General features: G+C 35.4%; 1 protein-coding gene across 2 annotated transcripts in view; it reads right to left on the bottom strand.

The window, feature by feature from the left end:
• GRM5 (glutamate metabotropic receptor 5) overlaps positions 1-16,644 on the bottom strand; it is a 565,234-nt gene that overhangs the window by 534,307 nt on the left and 14,283 nt on the right. For both annotated transcript variants that reach the window (XM_032640370.1, XM_032640371.1), the window contains exon 2: positions 13,268-14,131. In XM_032640370.1, the coding sequence (XP_032496261.1) occupies positions 13,268-13,928 (661 nt within the window). In that variant the 5' untranslated portion in view covers positions 13,929-14,131. The remainder of the gene's footprint in view (positions 1-13,267; positions 14,132-16,644) is intronic.

Raw genomic sequence — 16,644 nt, 5'->3', positions numbered from 1 at the left:
ATAAAAACATTAATTTCGGGAAAAAATAAAAGAATAAAAGTCCACATGTCAAAAATAAATTAATTAATTAATTAAAATAGTCTAAGTGCCCCCAAATCTGTACTTTGTGGAAAAAAGGATATTAGATAACCATGGTTAATAACATTCATAAAGGGCATGGAAAATATGGGAAACTGTTCTCTTTACAATGCTAAGTTAAAAATTGTAAACAAAAAATACAAAATTATGTATAACTAGTAGTAAAATCGGTTATAACTAGTTATTAACACTGTGCATGAAAAAGATAAAAAGAAATAAAAATGTTTTATTTCTGTTGCATCGTTAATGATCTTTTAAATTATTTTTTTCTTTTCCAAATGTTAAATAATATCTATGTATTACTTTTGTATTTGGAAATAATGTATGTTTTTAAATATATCATCTGTGCCCTCCTTATTTTCACTTAGTATCATTTAGGTTGTTTTTAGACACCAGAATGAGAGGATGGGCATACTTCAAAGTGCAAATGTAACCCAAGGAGTTACATTTGAACCCATCACTAGGCCAAAATAAAAATTTATTATAATAACAAAATTAGTATTAACAGATGATATTTATTGACTGCCTACTATGAACTACACACCATAAATAAGTGTTTTATATATTTTAAAAGGCTCATATAATTTACACAATAGATAGTTGATGTAGGTCAACTATTATTCTCATTTTCTGTGACTCAGTTTCCTCATCTATAAAACTGAGATAATAATGGTACTACCTCATAAGATTGATGTATTAAATGAATCCATGTACGTATAAATACTCAGAAAGGTGCCTGGACACCTGGTGAATGCCCTGCAACTGTTCTCTATCATCATCATCACCATCAATATCGGCAATCATTGAACAATTGATGAAGCTGAGATTTACAGAGGTTAAGTAACTTTCTCAAATTTTGGTCCCTTTAACCACAGAGCCTAAGCCCTTAAACTCAATGATAAAAGCAGTAAATAAATAAACTTTCAATTATAATGAAAAGACAGCTGCTTGTAAAACTGAGTGTCTTTAAAATAAAAATTCTCTGAATATTAAGCTTACTTTCCAATTGGTGTCCTGGCACCAGGAGCTCTGAGACCTTAGACGAGTTACTTAAATTTCTAAAACCTGAGTTTCTCTTTTCAAAAACTGACGTTGAAAAAAGAACGCAAAATAACAACAGCCAAGATTTTTTGAACTGTTATTGTTACAGTTAATGTTACTGTTTTTATCGTGGTGAAAGTATCATTAATGAAGTCTTCGATTAGCGTCTAATTTTCATAGTACTGTGCTCAATATTTTGTAAAAGCATAGTTCAAGCATATAGATCTTGGCACACGGTGAGTGTTCATTTAATATTTAATTAATTAATGTATCAGGCAGCTTTAGATTTACAAAGTGCATTAACTGATTATTCAATTGACCATCATAACAAAACATGAGTAGAGAAAGGGCAGATATAGCCTTCTGACATCTTGCAAATGAGGATCCCTGTATTCAGAAAGGTTCAATGAACCGTCCAAGGTCATCCCAAAGTGGGAAGTCAAATATGGTCTCTGGATTAATTCCAAGATTAATGCTCTTTCCACTGATCTCAAAACCAATTCTTCGATGCGCTACTTGGATCAAAAGTCAAGTTTTCCATATTCAAATTCAGTCACTTCAGCATGAGTTTCTGCTCTTCTTCAGGAATGGGTAAGTCTTATTTCAGTTGCCTTTCATCAGAAATTTGTACAATTTCTGAAAGTATACTCATGGTCACTTTATTGTATATTAAAAACTTGAGAGCTTAGTTTTCTTCTTCATGTTTCTAAATGATATTCTTTCTTTCTACTGATGGAACAAATGTTACACTCTCCCCAGCCTCTTGAGACCTTCTAATCAGATGTAATAATTTGCCCAAAGGAATGTAATAGACTTTGAGGCTAGGAGAGAAATTTCCTGACAAGTAAACCCAAATCACTATTCCCTATAGTCATAAAGTAACACAGCCTCCTTCAAGGAAGGCGTTTTTCAAGTAAGTGAAACCAATTCAGTACAATCATTAATTCTACTGATTACTCAAAAGAACTTGAAACATTTTAGAAGAGTTTAAGACTCAGAAAAGACTCAGAGAAGAGGGAGAGGTTTGAGAATTTCAAGAAAGAAGCAGATACCAAGTAACATCAAAATCAGAGATAGGTTTGAGATTATGAATAATTTCAACCAAAGAATGTTAAGTTTGTACCAAGAAAAATGTAGTATGATTAAAAGGGAGAAAAAGTGTTTTAAGTTTTCCTAGGGTTCCACATAAATAATTAGGTAATTTTCAGAAGTCTAAAATTCAAAAAAAGAAATTATCTCAATTTTGTTAAACAAGCCAGAGAATGTCTTAATTACTAGTGACAATGTATTTTATAATTTATTGTTTGAGGTTGCCTGCTATATCCATTAGTGAGGGAGATTAAAATCTTTCCTTTTCATAAAAAAAATATTTTATTGGCACCTAAATCAGGCTTCCTATCTTGAATGGAACAGAAACTTCATACTAGTCCAGGGGGTATTAAACAGTATAAACAAAAGCATAACTAGGTCACCTGTGATGCTTCACATGGCTCCCATCAATTCCAGAATATTAAGCATAAAGTATAAAACCATATTGTGTTAAACAAAAGGATGACACACTGCTTCTTTCTTTTTCTTATCGTTTTTTTCTTCCAACAGAGATATCCATCCCTATTCACCTTAGTCATGTAAACATCCTGCTTCTAGGAGCACATATCTCACTTGTATTATTTGGTAAGGACTGGTAAGTGGAGATTGTTTTCAGAAAAAAATCTTTAAACTCTCTATAATTTTCCAAATTACACTTAATAAAGACTTCTTTCTTTCAATCTAGTTGCTTAATACAGTCATCCCTTGCCATACAGGTGTCACTTTACGGGTTCCTGCTTACACATAACCCTATTCTTTCTATAAAGGTACATTTTATATTAGTACGAGACCAGGGCTTGGTATGCATCTGAGAAAAGCCATGTGCTGACAAGTGCTTCCATCTTACTTTTTTCATAGTGTGTACAACAGAGTCTAGCACATAACATATTCCCAATAAATATGTTTAAACTAATGAGTAAATTAATTTACTTGTTGTCGCATCACATGGACCTCAAGTCCTATTAGGTATGCTTTTATATACTACATAGTTGTACTGAAACATATTGCACTTTGTCAAAAATCTATATTTTGTGTAAAATTTTCTCTCAAATCATCAAAAATGCTGCTACCAGTTTTCAATTATTTTTACAATTTCATGCAATTCAGCAAATGAAAGTGCTTCCAAACCGCCAAATAATTTGGAATTTTCTCATTTTATTAGTTATCAATAACAGCTTACTGTTATCAATTATATATAAATATAAATTTATGTAATTAATATTGCCAGCTTGATTCTTCAGCATATATTTTTTAATAAAACCTAAAGTTTCAACATTAAATGTAAGGAAAATTAATTATTGTTTATATTCTCACTCTGAACAAAAAGTGAGAATTAATTATGCTCATGTAATAAGGGATGAGTGTACTAACTTGGGAACTGAAAACAATCAAATTAAATTTGATTACAAATAATATAGCCAGATAGCTTGTTTAATTTTTTTCAGTGTCTTGATATAGTTTTTCCTCTCTTTTCTCAATTTACTTCAATAAAACATATTATCAGCTTCATTTTCAATTTAAAATTTTTCAAATTCCATGAAATTGAAATTAAACTAACACAATACTTCAATATGTCTTACTTATATATTTCTCCAGCTTCTCTAAGGGATAAAAAGCCACCATATGACAATGCAATAATACAGTTTTCCTTAATAATAAATGGCCCTCTACTCTCATAAAGGAGAATCAAGGCTTGAAATCCTAACCCACATCTGGTGAAAAGCAGATATAGAACTTTGGAAAAGAAGTTATATAACCAAAGAAATATGAAGAAGGTTTATGAAGAAATTGTCAAAGACACAAATACTTGTTTTTAGAGTCCTTGAGAAAAGCAACAAAGACATACCCTTTTTACTCTATTTATATTCTATCTACTTTTCATTGTAGCTATGGGTAGGGCTGACTTTCAGATAATATTAATAATATACTAATGATAGCATAAACATCTATATCTTGATACCACTTCATAGATTATAAAAAACAGATAATTTCTGATAAGACATTAAATAGTTGATGAATAAGTTATTATTACTGTCATTGTTATATCTGAGCTATAATGATGTGTAAGAGAGCATCAGTTTTGTTTTCAAACTAGTATAGCTATTAAATATAATCTGTTTTATTTCCAAGGTCCATATTATATCCTTTTGTCTTTAAACCCAAGCCTACGGAATGCCTCAATGTGCTACAACTTTGCTTGCATTAACAAAGTTGCAGTTACTGACTAGTGAAGGGGCTGGAGCATGTCCAATTTGAAATTTACAAAGAAGTTATATAACCATTGGGCAAAATTATTTTTTTACTACAAAAGATATTCATGCTTTTTATAAAAGTGACAATTCAGAAGTGCTTAAAGTACAGCACTAATTTTCCATCTTCAACCTCCTGTTTCCACACTCCCGTCCCCTCCCGACACACACTGAAGATTATGGTGTTAACAGTCTAGCAGCTCTGGGACTTTCCAGACCTTGTTCATTTTACTACACCATAATGCATCTCAGCAGCTGGAGGAGAGGTGGTGGGATCTAGTTATAATTGTTCCAAAGCACTAAGCATCCTATGTTGTAATATATGATTACAGACTCAATTTTCAAAAGGAAAATTGGGAAGAATCTAAAACTCACTACGTTTACTGGTCACTTTCCTGGCTAATTTTGCATTTCATTCAATAATCAATTTTAAATAAGCAAAGCCAAACTGAAACATTACTGATGGGTTTTTCTTCATGTCCAAGATAAGGCAAGGCAAGTCCTTGGCAGGCTAATTTAGAAGGTACTTATTGAACACTTTGTGCCAAACTTAACAATAACTGCTTTGTATTTACTTTTTACAACCGTCTTATGGGGCAGGTATTATTATCTCAGTTTAATAATGATGAAATTATATTAACTTACTTGTGCAAAGTCTCTCTAACTAGCAAGGATATTAATGAGGATTTTCATTCAAACCTGCCTGCGTTCATACTACTACTTAAAGTGATTCCAAAGGGTTAAGAAACTAAATTCCTGAGATGTCCATGTCTTTGCAACAAACTGAATTTAAGGTCATGACTCCACTGTAGCTTGCCTATTTATGAAACAACTTTTACTTCTAAAAGCGCTGTCTCACGTCTTACCTCACTTTATTTTACTAATGGTATTTGGCCTGATCTTCGCGTTCTAAAGAGACCTTAAATTTAGACTTGACTATATTATCAAATGAAAAGACATATAATCATTGGAAACTCAGAAAACTGAAATAAGACTGTTACTTTATATGTTTAAACTTGTGCTTTATTACACACCACATCACATGGTGCATCATGACTTATTCTATATAACCAAGGAATCACCTTATAAATAGTGTAACTACATCACATTGTATTTTAATGTGTTTATGTGTATGCATGTGTTGGAGGGGGTTAGATGTGCTAATGTGTTATATATAAACTTTTAATACCAAAATTATATAATACCTTTTGGCATTTATTTCTTAATATACTGGATTGGGATACTCAAAAAATAAAATGTTCCTATGCTTGTCTTGATCTCTGATAAAAACTAGGACTGAGAACTTGCCTTCAACCTCCTGTACTAGTGTCCTCGACACTGTCCTATATTGACGCTTATGCCATTTATCATTAACCATATATGAATTATTTTTATTTTGCTCAAAGTCTCTACCATTTCCCACCATGGATACTTTGGAATTCTTGCTTGTTCTTAATAACAAGGCTTAAGATCCACCCATCTAGGAGAGACAAACCAAATGACATTGTCACAGAAGCATAAACCTTTGTATGTGACTTGCATTTCTCTAGCAAATAAAAAAATTAACAATGTTAAAGAGAAAAGTAGAGTAAGTTGCTTGTAAGCTTACTTTTTAGCTGTAAGACATAGTAAGAAAAACACTGTAAATGGTAACCGTAGTACACATATGGCTATATGCAACTAAAATAAAAATTTACAGAGCAATATCTACTCTTACTATCATGTAATATACTGATATTTATATTCTACTCTATCCTATTTTATTCTACTGTATACTAACTGCTGGTCTCAGGCCACTAAATTGGTTTCACAATTAATTCATGGGTTGTGATGTACTTTTTGAAGCAACACTGACTAGATATTCCCTCATTTTAAAAGATCCTTTGTGTATGTGTGAAAAACGATGCATAAAATGCATCACTGGGGCATGATCTCTGGTTTTAAAGTCCTCTAAGATAAACATATCTGACTATCATATCTCTTGCCAAAAAGTATCCTCAATTCAACATTTGGTTAAATTGAGAAGTCTTTCTGGAGTATTTGCAAATGTGCCAAGATGAGATTTTATAACTCCTAGTTCTGACGAATTCCAAAGAAGTTTTTTATACATAAGGCTACAGCATTTAACAATATGTCTTCCTGCTCTTAAAAACTTGGTACCATACGGCTTCCTCCCATAATTGGCATCTGAAGGACGGATTGTGGCGTCTGCAATGGAGATGAGAATAGAAACAACCTACAGTCTGTACTCATCATCAGGCTCACAAAAAGGTCTTCTATGAGGTTAACTTGTTGTCACATGCCTCCTCCTTATTTTCTTTTTACTGTAATTACATCTTTCCATGGGAACAAGGAATGGTGTTGCTTTCAAAGCCAGATAAAAAGACACATGAAATATGCTCAAAAGATATTCTCAGAAGGGAAACGAATAGTGTCTTCTTATTTCCTATGGAGGGAAGAGAATCAATGGATGTGCATTCTACTTCTCCTTGAAGCCACAACTACCCCAGTACACAGGAAGGGAGTTTGGACTTTTAATTAAAAAGAGTTGGCCTTGGGTTCAATTTTTGCTCTGTCACTAAGTAGCTACAGTATTATGCGAAAAAAATCACTTTCTCTTTCCATACCTGTTCTCTAACTTAAAAAATGGTAACTTTATCAGACTGTGTTATGGGATAAATGAATCAAGTAGAAAATTAATGACATATAGTATAAACGACCATGTTTTAACACACAGAATAATAGAATCTCAATTAAACAACATTTGGTTGTCAGGAAAGGGAGTTACCAAAAGGACAAATAATCCAACTTCCTCATCTCCCAGCTGAGGTTTAAGTTCATTTTTCCAGATCCCCTCCACGTGATTATGTATACCAGGCTCGTGCACAGGAGTTACCAAGAATTTAACTCACTACCTCCTAAGAGAGGCAATTCTTTCACTGAATGTGGAAACAAAATTTTGGACAGGAATCTTGAGTTGTGAGACCCAACTTTGTTAACCATCATGTACAAGTAAGGCCAAATTACTTGTCCATACTGTTTCCTCAAATGTAAGATAAAGGTGTTATTAAATGCTTACCTAAGACACTTCACACTATTAACCCAGTGTTAACATTCTACAGAGCTAACAGTAGTTTTTGTGTCTGAATTATCATCACGACCATCTGAAAAGTCATCTCAACTCTCAACACTATTCAACCCCCGAAGAAACAAAATGAAATCCCCTTAAAAAGTACTCAGTAGGGCTCATACTGACGTTTCTCATCTCTCCAAACTAAATTGTTATCTTGATATAATCACAGTTAGTAGAAAAGGTGTGATGGAAAAAGTGTGTTCCCACTTTTTAGAAGGTAAACTAAACACATAGACTATGAATCACATTCAAGGTCTTTCAACCAAAGCTTGATTGTTATCAACTTTTTAAATAATTGATGGAAAAACCGTATCATAACCTGACAGTTAGACAATATTTTAATGATGTCACATTACCAGTACCACTTACTGGTACGTTTTTCCCCCAGAGCATCACTGAGATGTTTTTTTGGCTAGAAAAAATTAGCATTCCTTTATCATTAGGTGGAAGTAACAAATTCAAGAACCAGTGCAAACAAAAGAGGGAGTTGGGTGTGAATAGCATTTTACAATTAATCAAGGGAGGCATTTTGGCACATCATTTTTATAAAGAAGCAAAACTGTGAAAACTTACAAGTGCCTGCTACTGATCCACATGCTATATATTCATTAAGTGTGAGCTGGATACTACTTTAACACAAATACACTCATTCACCAAATAGTCGTTGAGCCCCTATTATGTGCTAGGCACTCTGACAGGCCCTGGGCAGGTACAGTGGAGTTTCAACTAAAGCCAGCAAAAACTGTGAAGTGTGAAAATCCTGTACGTCATCCATAAAGCACAGTATGTATGGTCTGTGCCAATTTGTAATTCCTTTCCTCAATGAAACTGAGCTGTATCAAGAGGAAGCATGTAATAATGGAATATATGCAGGTGTCTGACTACTTAGAGCATCCAAACTTTCAGGAAGTTATCAAACCTCTAGCTTTGAACCCGAAGTATGGGTAAAGCATTTTAAATGTTCTTTCTTGCCCACAGCAATTATTCCATTGAAATCTCAATAATATTAATGCATGTTAATACATTTATTTTGTTTTGATTTTGAAGTTTAAACATTGTCGTAGTATCCTATTTGGGAGGGGCAGTTCAAGTTTAGTCATTGGGATGAAAACGCTTATCCTGGACTCTACCTTGAAGGTATTTATTATTGCACATGAATTTATGGTTAGGTAGGTAATGTTTATAGTTTCAGTTAGGATATATTGTATGATTGAAATTGACTGTGGGTCAGGAAGGCAACTGTGTGGCTCTTCACTGGGTGCTCTCACATAGTTGAGGTCAAGTGGTCTAAGACGGCCTCATCTGGAAAACCTGGCAGCACTCATGCTTCACAAGGTGATGACAGAGTTTCAAAGACAGACAGACTAGGAAAAAAGTCTTCATTTCCACCAAGTTCTATTGACCAAAGCAGTCACATGGCTAGTGCCGCATGAGAGTGGAAGGGAACTATTAAGTTACAAGGCAAAGGGGTCATCAATGGAAATCATCAGAGCCAAAGCAATGGATCTGCCACACCCCTAAACAGGCAAGCACCATAGACTCTGTACTATCATGGGCACATGTACCAAGGTTTCCCAATGTATGGAGGCAAAGGACCCCTTAAATTTTCTTAGAGCAGAGACAGTGGCAACTGGACTGTCTCCTTTACAAAGAATACAATTTTTTCTTCTCAGTTACTGCACGCTCCTTTCACAAGCTGCAGAGCTACAGTGGTTTGTATTTTTTTCTTTTTTTGTTTTCATACATTTAATCTCCTTGCCTTGAAGGCCTGGACAATATGTGTGCATAATATAACAAGCCACCATAAATATATAGTCCTGTAGCCTACGGAAAAAACATAAGCCAAGGAAATGCAAGTGGAGGAGATTAACCTTGAAGCTGAAACCCAAGGCTTCTTGTGCTTGTGCTCTCCTCTGAAATTCTGCGATGCCACACACATTCTCAAAGGAACATCTTGTGTTAGCTGCCAAGAGGACTGAGAGACAAAGTACTGCACGTTTAGGTATAATGTAAATGGGCAACGTGGGGGAACAAAAAGCTTTTTTGAAAATAAGACAATGTCTTTTTATAGACCTCAATGCCTGTGTGAAAGCATCTGGAAATTTCCATCCTCTTCAAGAAAGAAGAATATCAACTGAGTGAAAAAAGGTAATTATACAGACATGGGCGTAAGTTTGAGATACTGAGGTAGGGTGATCTAGGGCTAAAGAGAACTGTCCCAATCCAGCCATAGAAAGAGGCTCAAGTGAGAACTGGTATTGTCATTTCACGGGAAGTCCCGCAGGGGCTTCCTGAAGGGCCAGACAACAGAAACCCAGGCATCACCTTGGGGACTTCCACAGTACCCAGCAGAGCTGTACCTTGTTACTCAAGCACTTTTCTGATCCTGGAGGTAAATTTTACCTTGTAAAACTTCCTACTCCACTGCTCCTATGGCGATAAATTTTAAGACATAATACCACGTAACCTAGCCACTTACTTGCTGAGGATCCAAGCAATATAAATACCCCTTGATTAAACCACATAAAACAATAAACCAAAAAGCATTTCTTCCAGTCTTCAATGTTTGTATTCAAAGTTTGTTCTCTCCTAAATTCTGGTGGTATCTTCCAAATATTTTGCCCAAACTTGTCAACAAAATTTCTATTCGCCTATTTTTGAAAAAATAATTAAATTTGCCTGAATTTGGCAATAAGTTTTTATTGACTTTTCTTGCCCACAAATAGAATATTTTCTCTTAATTATTATGTTGCAATAGGTAGTCTATGCTTGTAATACACAACTTCAAATGTTTGCATGTAGAAATTATATAAAAGAAAGTCTCTTCCATTCCACCCTATTCCTTAACTCCTTAGAATTCCTACCCAGAAGGAGCAACTGTTACCAGTTTTGCTCTTCTCTGAGAACAATTCTATGAATATTCAATCAAATGATTTTTACAAACTCCATTTTATACAAATAACATACCATTTACATAGAACTGTGCTTTGCTTTTTTCACTTAAAATGATCTTGGAGATCATTATGACCTCATTACCTATAGAGTGTCTCATTCATTTTAATAGCTACCTAATAATATACTTCACGGATGCATTATAATTTATTTTATTGTATCACTCAGTATAGGGATATAATTAGGTTGGAAAAAAACAGATTAAATTAGTAAGAGTCAAAGGTCATGATGATGAGTTTCTCTTTGAACACAATCTTGGATTAGCATCTCCTACAGACTGACCAAGGCCTACTCTTCTGAAGCTAGATGGAAGTTCCTAATGAAATTTATGATTGATCTGAGGTAAACCGAACATAGCTTCATCCTTGGTCTCCTGCAAACATGTTTTTTTACTTTCTCACCTTCTCATATTTCCTCCTGCCCTTTACTGGAAACCCATGCCTTCTTAATTTTCACCAGTTGTCAGTATTCCTCCTATTAAAATTCCACTGTCAAATTCATTTCCTTCTCTAAGACTTCCACCATGGCCTCCATCACCATAGAGCAGGATGTGATTTTCTTCTCCTTCAATTTACTTGAGAAACATTTGTAACTCCGTGTCATCTTGAATTATGGTTATGGAAGTATTAGTGCGTGCTCCATCTCCTTTGCCAGACTGCTTGCCCATTGAGGGTGGTAATGTACAAAACATAGGGCTGTCCTTCACAGGACTATTAGAGCCTTTTGTATATTTTGACTTAATAAATATGTGCTGCATAAATATATATCCTCTGGGTGTGATTCTATTGGATTCTGCTGAATTAGAATAGGGCACTGAATTAGCAGTTAGTAGCTGTGAGCCCTCCTCCTGCCTCTGAAGTTGCTATCAGGTAGTTATTGGATGAAGTATATAAACTCTTAAAACATTTGTATTTTAAAAATGGAATAAAATATCTGGACTATCTAGATCACGGCTTGTTGTGAGAATCAAATGAAATAGTGGTTTTATAAGAAAAATCTCAGCATTAGGAAAAAAAATCAAAGGTCTCCTAGTTCAATGACCTATCCATTGATCAAAATCTCTATATATCAGCATCTTTGTACGTAAACCATAAACTTATGTATGAAAATTTCCAGAGGCTTAGAAGTATCAATCCAGTATAGAAGGCCATTTTATGTTTGTGCAGCTCTGAATATTGTTAAGAGTGGCCATACAGTGAAATCCATGTTATGTCACTTGATAATGAAAAGTTTGCTATATCTAATTGGTGACAGGCTCCCAATCTCTGAAGTAGTCTTACTCTGGTCATTTCATTAATTTCCCAATAACTCAATCCCACTTTTACAAGATTAGATTGTTTGGAACACAGTGACAGTATTATTGCAGAATTTAAAAATCTCAACTGAGATTTGAACCTCACGAACATTCGAATCTCAGCTCTTTCACTTAATTCTTGACATTAGGCATGTGGCTTACATTTTCTATGCTTCAGTTCCCTCATTTGTAAAGTGGGGATCAAAACGTAATCTATCTCATAGGTTTGTTTGAGTACTATCAATAAATATCTTTATAGAATATATATATGAAAAAAACCTTTTCATAGTGCCTCAGTAGTTGATAGCTATAACTAACTTTCAATGTTATTCTCAGGTCTATTGATCCAACTGAAATGACTTTGTATAATGTAACAATGTGTCCATATTGGCTATACTGGATGAAATATACTTACACAAGAGATTAAATGATATGAATATATTATTATTTTATTTTATTTTAAGAAATAAAAAAATTTAAAAAACAGAAAAAAATTAATTAATTAAAAAAATAAAGTAAAAATCTCAACTAATCCTAACAATGATCTAATGAGCTATACAAAGTCTTGTGTACCTTCTTTGGTATATTGTAGTGTTTAGCATAGGCAGTATGCCGTCCTAGAAAGAGTGCTACATAATGAGTAAGCCTCACAATTTGTGTATCTTAACCTCTGTAGGTCAAATCAAACCTATTCCAAACAGTGTTGGTTGAGAACTAACAAATAATGTATACAAACGCATTTGAAAAGCACCATCAACAATAATCAGGGCTGATACTATTATTACCTGGTATAGAACCTCAGTCATATTTTCCTTCCTCACTATGATTTCCACATAAAGAAGCAATAAATTTCAAAGCAAACTAATGCTGAATTATTAAAACTTATACTCCCTGAGAATGTCCTATACAAGGATAGAACTAATTCATACACATCTCCATTTCAGATTTAACGATACACTCTACTGAAAAATAGTTGTAAGACTAAACCGTTTGGTAATTTTCTATTACAACATACCTGGGCCAGAACTGGCTGCCTGCAGGCCTTATGTGTATGTATGTGTACCTCCCTTTAACTATCAGAAACTCTCAGGTACTCAGAGCAAACTTACAGTGTTAAAACGTAAGGAGTTCAAAGAAGATCTAGAAATCTTAAAAATCCCTATCATCATTATAGAAGATGTACAAATAATGTAACACGTAAACCAAAAAAAAGTATCCATTTTGCCAACTGATGGTCGCATAATCACTCATGTTAGCTTATATCTATTTTGCTCTAGATATCTGCCATCCCGTCCCTTCTTATATAAGTGGTATAACTGAGCCACTCAAAAGATCTCAAATAATTAGGACAATTTTAGCCATCCAAAACTTGAAAGTTTAACTGGGAAGCTATCAGGTACACAAGACGTACTCGGTGTAAAGAAAACTTACCTTCTGTGTGCACCGCTGACACATAGGTCCAGTTGTACCTCTTCACTATGTCCACCATGGCCCGTGCCTGCTGGGCATCTGAAGGCACGACCCTCATGAAGTACTTGAACAGAGTTTTGTCGCTCAGATCCATGCTTGTTGCCGAGTAAGCAATTTGAGGTATGTTGAAAAGCTGGAGCAAGTTCTGGACCTGAATGGCCACAGAACTGGAGCCAGGCCCGATGACCCCGACTATGGGCTTCTTAGAGCGGAAAGAAGAGGAAGAGCCATCCACACAGCGCACCAAGCCTTCTTCTTCTTCTGAAGAAATGAGGGAGTCCCTTATAAACTCAATGCTCTGCTCTAGGGCCACGGCCGAATGCCAGCAGGAGTCCCTGATCTCACAGCCCAGGGTGATGTTGGGCAAGAGCGTGGGGTCTGAGTTGATCCTTTCCAGGGTGTGCAGCATGGCCTCCACCCTCTGAATGCCATACTGTTCACGAACTGCCCCACACTTCCGCTCATGAACTTTGTCCACAGTGGGCTGGTGGTGGACAGAAAAGAGAGCCCCGATAATGATGTCACCAGGCATGTGAGCCACCACCCTCCTCTCGCTGGACTGTGCACTCCCACGGACATCTTCTTTCAAAAGCAGGACTGACAGGATCAACAGAAGGACCATTTTAGGAAAGGAGTTCAAGCTAATAAAGACAGCATGGTGGGGAAAACTTAGGCGAGTTCTGAGAGAGAGAATCCGGTGATGTCCTATGGTGAGCCACAAACCAAAAAATCAGCCAGTGATTTAGATGTGCTCTCTAAAGGACCACCATGTCCCCAGGGACCATTTAGTTAGACGCATCCATATGTGATCACGATCTTCAAAACCTGGGGAAAAAAAATAGAATGGGGATTTAGCAACGTAAGTGCATCCGGATTGGGAAGCTCGAACGGTCTATGCTAATAGAGAAAGAGAGGTCTTTCTGATGTAGGTAACTTGAGAAAAAGAATCCAAAAATCTTTCTGACTCCTCTTTGCCTGTCTCCTTTGTGATTCTGTGATTTGATAAAAGCAGCTGATACAGCTTCTTGATCCTACCTGGCTTAGGTTAATATTTTTTTCATTTGCTCATCTGGAGTACACAAAACCAAATCTCATGTGTGGGAGACCCAACTATACTCTGACACGAAGGTGAGGGAAAGCATCTAAAAGAAGTAGGCCATGAACAGAAACCTTCAAAAAAACCCAAAATATTAGACGTTGGTGATCCCAATAATAACGACGGTATTTTTGTGTGCTTGCTTTAGAAATGCTCTTTGTGTCCTTCCAAATTTTCAGCATTAAGCATGTACTGATTATGCAATTAAAAACTAAAGTTACTTTAAAAAAAGCCTACAAACCCCATCTTCAAATGCAATGTAAAGCAAGTTGAATAACATTCCCAACAAGTATTGAGCTTAGTTTCCATACAATATAGACCAAAGACAAATGAGGTCAGATCAGTATTTTCACGTTAAATGAACTATAGGATAGAAAAGGGTTGGAAGATTACAAAGTAAAATGCCCCCAAATACAAAGGCAGAGTGCAATGGTACCAATTTTTGCAGAAAAGAATATTCAGGTTCAAATTCCAGTTCTGCTACAAAGAGCTATTACTAAATTGTTTAACCTCTCAGCACCAGAATTTTGTCATCTGAAAAATGGGGATCATATGTGCTAGGCTGCCCTTATGGGAATCAATATAAGATACCAACTGTGCAAATGTTTTGTATATTGAAAACGGCTATATATATTCAAGACATGATTTTTTTCTGTTATTAAATTTCCAAGGGCCTTCCGTGGCTAGGTGGTGAGGACAGAAAATTCTCTGGCAACACTCTCAGTTCTCCAGAGTCTTCAAAGTAATTACAGAGTCTTGTAATAAAATTGACAGTAATCAGTCCTTTACCCCGATCCAGGAAAAATTTCCACATCATGAAGATTCAAAGGGCTGGAGGGATGCATATTTGGAACTATACTTCCAAGTAGAAACTTAGTATAGCTATGAATATAGTCATCTATTTCAGTTTAAACTCCTGGGGAAGAAGAAAATTTTGTCCCAGGTTGCCTACAGCAAATTCTAGCATGATTTGTAAAAGAGAACTGACAAATTAGTGATCTGGGTTATTTAAAGGATTGTTTAAGAGACTTATTTTGTAAGTTATTAGCTCTGCCAGCCAAAGATCTCAAGTTGTTTTAAAGTGACTCCCTAAGCATCACCTTTCAAAGACAGGTGATGTTGCTTCAGGAGTTTATGCAATTATGATGTTTCTTCAAGAATACCAATGGTTTTCAAGACTCATCAGATCTGCAAAAATTCTAGTCCAGACACATAATGAATATAACCTGAATCACATTTCTAATCACTCTCACCCTCATTTTCACCATTTCCTTCCACTGTTTCCAATGGCAACAGAGAAATGCTCCCTCTGTACTGTGCCAAACACTAAAACACACACATGCATGCACACACACACACACACACACACACACACCTCATCAAATAGCTACATGCTCCAGAGTAACTAGATTTTTAGCAATATTTAGGGGAAAAATCAGCTTTGGTATGGAAGTTGGCATTGTAGACAAGGGGGAAGGAAACAAAGACATATTAATTTTCTCGTTGGGAAATTATCTGAATATTCTCAAGCTTTCCCTTCACTTTACTTAGACCAAAGACGTGGGGACCAATGCTTATTATCATGGTCATGTGAATTCTACTTCAGACAAAAAAAAATCTGAAGTAAAAGGAATCACAATTTCTCATTAAATCCAGAATGTTAGTAAGCAAATCCAGTAACAAAACAGGACTCATTTTTATTATGTTAGAGCATCAAAGCGACATGAGAGACTAGAAGTGGCCCATCAAACTGATGAACCTAAAATATCGATCTCATGCATTTTATGTTAGAGTTATTTCCAGCAAGCCCCATGTATTGAGAATATATATTGATACACACACACACACACACACACACACACACACACACACACACATATATATATATGTAACTTCCTATGATAGGCTAAATTAATTACTTAACTCATTCAACAAATATCTATTAACTGCAGAATGGCAAAGACTAATATAACAAAGAAGTACAGTGATGTACATTGATAATTACTATCATTATCTTTCATTGAGCACCCATCATACACCAGGCGTTTATTCACTAACTCATTAATCATATATTTATGGCCTGCCTATGCTATGACTCTCTCCTGGGAATCATATATTCAAGAGAAAACAGGGTGTACATGCTCCCTATACTCATGGGGCTTACAAATCAGTACTCTAAAACAGCAGTCCCCAGCCTTTTTGGTACCAGAGACCGGTTTCCTGGAAGACAATTTTTCCACGG

The sequence above is a fragment of the Phocoena sinus genome, chromosome 8 (assembly GCF_008692025.1).
Source record: "Phocoena sinus isolate mPhoSin1 chromosome 8, mPhoSin1.pri, whole genome shotgun sequence".
Lineage (NCBI taxonomy): Eukaryota > Metazoa > Chordata > Mammalia > Artiodactyla > Phocoenidae > Phocoena > Phocoena sinus.
Note: the sequence above shows the minus strand (reverse complement) of the source record. Positions and strands in the feature narration are given on the sequence as shown.